The sequence below is a fragment of the Notothenia coriiceps genome, unplaced genomic scaffold (genome assembly GCF_000735185.1).
Source record: "Notothenia coriiceps isolate Sejong01 unplaced genomic scaffold, NC01 NC01_scaffold00001165, whole genome shotgun sequence".
NCBI classification, from domain to species: Eukaryota; Metazoa; Chordata; class Actinopteri; order Perciformes; family Nototheniidae; genus Notothenia; species Notothenia coriiceps.
The window spans coordinates 1-3,401 of NW_011333866.1; the positions used below are offsets into that span (position 1 = coordinate 1).

The window sequence follows — 3,401 nt, forward strand, 5'->3', positions numbered from 1 at the left end:
CATTTGATTGATTCTGAGTCTGAAGAACAGAACTGGGAAGTAACACATTTACTCAAGTACTGTACCTAAGCACAATTTTGAGATACTTGTACTTTACTTGAGTAGTTCCATTTTATGCTACTTTGTACTTCTACTCTACTACAATTCAGGGGTAAATAGTGTACTTTTACACTAAATGTACTTCATGCCTTTAGTTACTTTACAGATCTGGATGAATGATGAGAAATATAATCAAGTGTTAAATCAGAGTTCCACCTGGAGTAAATTCACAAGCTACCCTGCAGTATACAAAGTCATTCAAACTAGCTGCACCTTTACCAGCTTTGAGAACACTTTCATGATCAATCATTATAAAACATATCATATATTATTCTGAAATGGACCAATCTGCACAATGACTACTTTTACTGTCAATACTTTAACTATATTTTGATGATAATACTTTATACTTTTACTTGAGTAACATCTTGAATGCAGGACTTTTACTGTAACAGAGTATTCCTACACTCTGGTACTTCTACTTTGACTTAACTATAAGATCTGAGTACTTCTACTTTGACTTAGCTATAAGGTCTGAGTACTTCTACTTTGACTTAACTATAAGATCTGAGCACTTCACCCACCTCTGCTGAAGAACCACATGTTTTCAGATGCTATATGTCCAGTGTGTTTATGAATGATTGTGTCCTTCAGACTGAGGACCCTGTGCAGACTGCAGAGAATCCAGGGCCACATGGTGAGAAGCCCCTCATGACCTACCTTTCTGGATCAGTCTATGTATCCTGAAGGTTGTTTTGTGGCTAATGTTTATTTATGCTAATGTACAGTTAGCGTGCAATTGAATGTGTGACTTTAGCTCTCATCATGCATATCATTTGAAGGATTGTCAAGTCATACTCTGAAGAAAAAATAGATTCATATAGAAATATTTGTGACCTCAGATTTGCCTCTTGCCACATTGTATTATAGAAAAGATGAAGGCCTACTTTTGTATATCCTTTTATTGGTGATTGGAAAAAATGCTAAATTAACCAAAGCCACCCATATTGTATAGACCAAACAATACATCAATATATTATAGAATATTACATTTCAGACCTACCAATGTATGCCCCTCAAATGATGCCTTCACATCAAACTATGTAAATTTATTTGATTATTAATGTATTTATTTAAGTGATTCTTTGTCATCAGTGGAATTCAGTTTCGATCAGTTTTCTCTACGGTCTGTCAAAGTTCTTATCCTTGGCTAACTATATACATCAGCTGTAGAGCTATTTCTGAGTTGATTCAAGTGTTCTATAAAGGCATTTACACTATTGCTCCGTCTCTGTTTCGGATCAGATGTCGAGTCAGGTGGACTCCGGGGTTCTTCTGGAGAAAGTGGGTTGTGCAGGTGTGATCACCTTAAACAGACCCGAGGCCCTGAATGCCCTGAACATGCCCATGGTCCAACATATCTACCCTCAGCTCAAGGTAGGGGACGCTCGGTTAATGCTAACTTCTTCTGAGTTAAAGGTCAAGGCCTCAGCTGTGGTACATGCCATTTGTTACAGCAGCATGTGACTGGTTATACATGGCTTCCAGTATCTCACTTAGTTTTGATTTTGTTGAGAGTCTGACAGTTTTCTCAAAAACCTGTAAAGGACTTGCTAACAAAATACTCAACAACAAATATTTATTTATTTATATATATACACCTTTTATACACTTTAAGATAATACATTTATATACTTTTACACAGTGTTTTAAAACACTTCTGAATATATATAAATATAAAAGTAAATTTCTTATACTAAACTATTCAGTTTAATCATTGGCCATCACTCTGATATACATTGTATGTACTGTATGTTTTTTTTTATTTTAAACCATATCTGTTTACCATTGTTCGAGGGAGAGGCTTCAGGTTTTCATTGTTTCTCTGTAACTGTTGTGAATATGATAAATGAAGTACTGAAAACACATATAATACAATAATGTAGCCGTTTAGGAATGTGCTAACTTTAACTTCCTGAAAAACAGAGAAGTTTGATGTCATGTGATACCAGAAGACACACATACAATTATTTCTAAGGATACAGTCATCCCTTACATCGCAAAAAGAAAGACAAAAAACAAAACAAAAACATATTTTTCCTTTTACCTGTTGTGCAATTTATTTAGATGATTTTGTTCTGAGTTGCCCAGTGGAGAAATTAACAGGGTTCTTACGTGTGTGGATTCTTTTTAGTAACAGGGTACAAAAAGCAGATGAAAAATATATCTGTTTTGAGGGTGAACTGTCGCTTCAACATAACATTTGTTTTTGATGATGCCTTCCTTTCAATGTACTGCTGTCTGTGCTTGTAGAAATGGGAAAGTGACAATGAGACGGACATAGTGATCATCAGAGGAGCGGGGGGGAAGGCCTTCTGTGCAGGGGGAGACATCAGAGGTAAGCAAAACCATTGAAGGATCAATCACTGCACTCTGTGAGGACCCTGTTTGGGCCTCATGTGTGTTATCAAACATTCACATTAAAGACGTGAGCACCAGTTTCACCTAGAGAAAATCAAGCCACAATTATAGATTACAAAAAAGAATGTAATAAATAAAAACGTTTACATAAATATTTGTATTTTATTTGATCTTCTTAGTGCACATTATTACTTTAACTTCTTATTTCTATATACATATTTGTATTTGATTATAATTAATACACACTAAACTGTCGCATTCACTCAATTTCTCCCAGGATAAATAAAGTATTCTGATTTGATAATGATTATTAACAGAAAGATTATGTCAGAAATAAAAACATGTCATTTTGTGAAGCCTTAGAAATATGTTTGAACTCTTTTTGATCGTGAGATATAGATTGTCCACTCTGTTACCTGTTTTGATCTGTTTTCTCCTCTCAGCCGTCACAGAAGCAGGGAGAGTGGGAGACCCTTTGGCAGAGGACTTTTTCCGTGAGGAATACACCCTCAACCACGCTATTGGTAAGCATTACAAGCACAATCACACCTGTATTATCAATCACAACTACTACTTGTGGGTGCTTAATTACTGATAGTCTCACTTGATACATTTATATATCGTTGTTCATTTCATCTCATCTCATTGTATATACTGTATGTTTACAATCAACACATTTATATATGATTACAAAAAGCTGTATTTTCTTTCACTTTTAAGTGTTGAATTTTACATTCTGCTTTATCCTATTCCATTTAAAATGAACATAGTTTACTTAATCTTAAATATTTACTTGAAAAAGGTGTGTACTCTTGTCTTGTGATTTTTCTTTTATGTCTTAAAGAGCAACTTGCAGGTTAGACACACCAGTGAATAAATGTGTAGGAAAATGATGAATACACTAGATTTCCCCAAAAATATACAGAAATATACACTACAGT

At 34.6% G+C, this 3,401-nt stretch overlaps 1 protein-coding gene across 1 annotated transcript; it reads left to right on the forward strand.

Annotated features, from left to right (window-relative positions):
* Positions 1-522: 522 nt before the first annotated feature.
* LOC104959498 (3-hydroxyisobutyryl-CoA hydrolase, mitochondrial-like) lies at positions 523-2,984 on the forward strand (the record flags this gene model as incomplete). The annotated part of the gene is made up of 4 exons (XM_010787404.1): positions 523-736; positions 1,345-1,476; positions 2,353-2,437; positions 2,904-2,984. Coding segments are annotated over exons 1-4 (358 nt in total), but the record flags the coding sequence as incomplete, so codon positions are not given.
* Between the last annotated feature and the right edge of the window lie 417 nt (positions 2,985-3,401).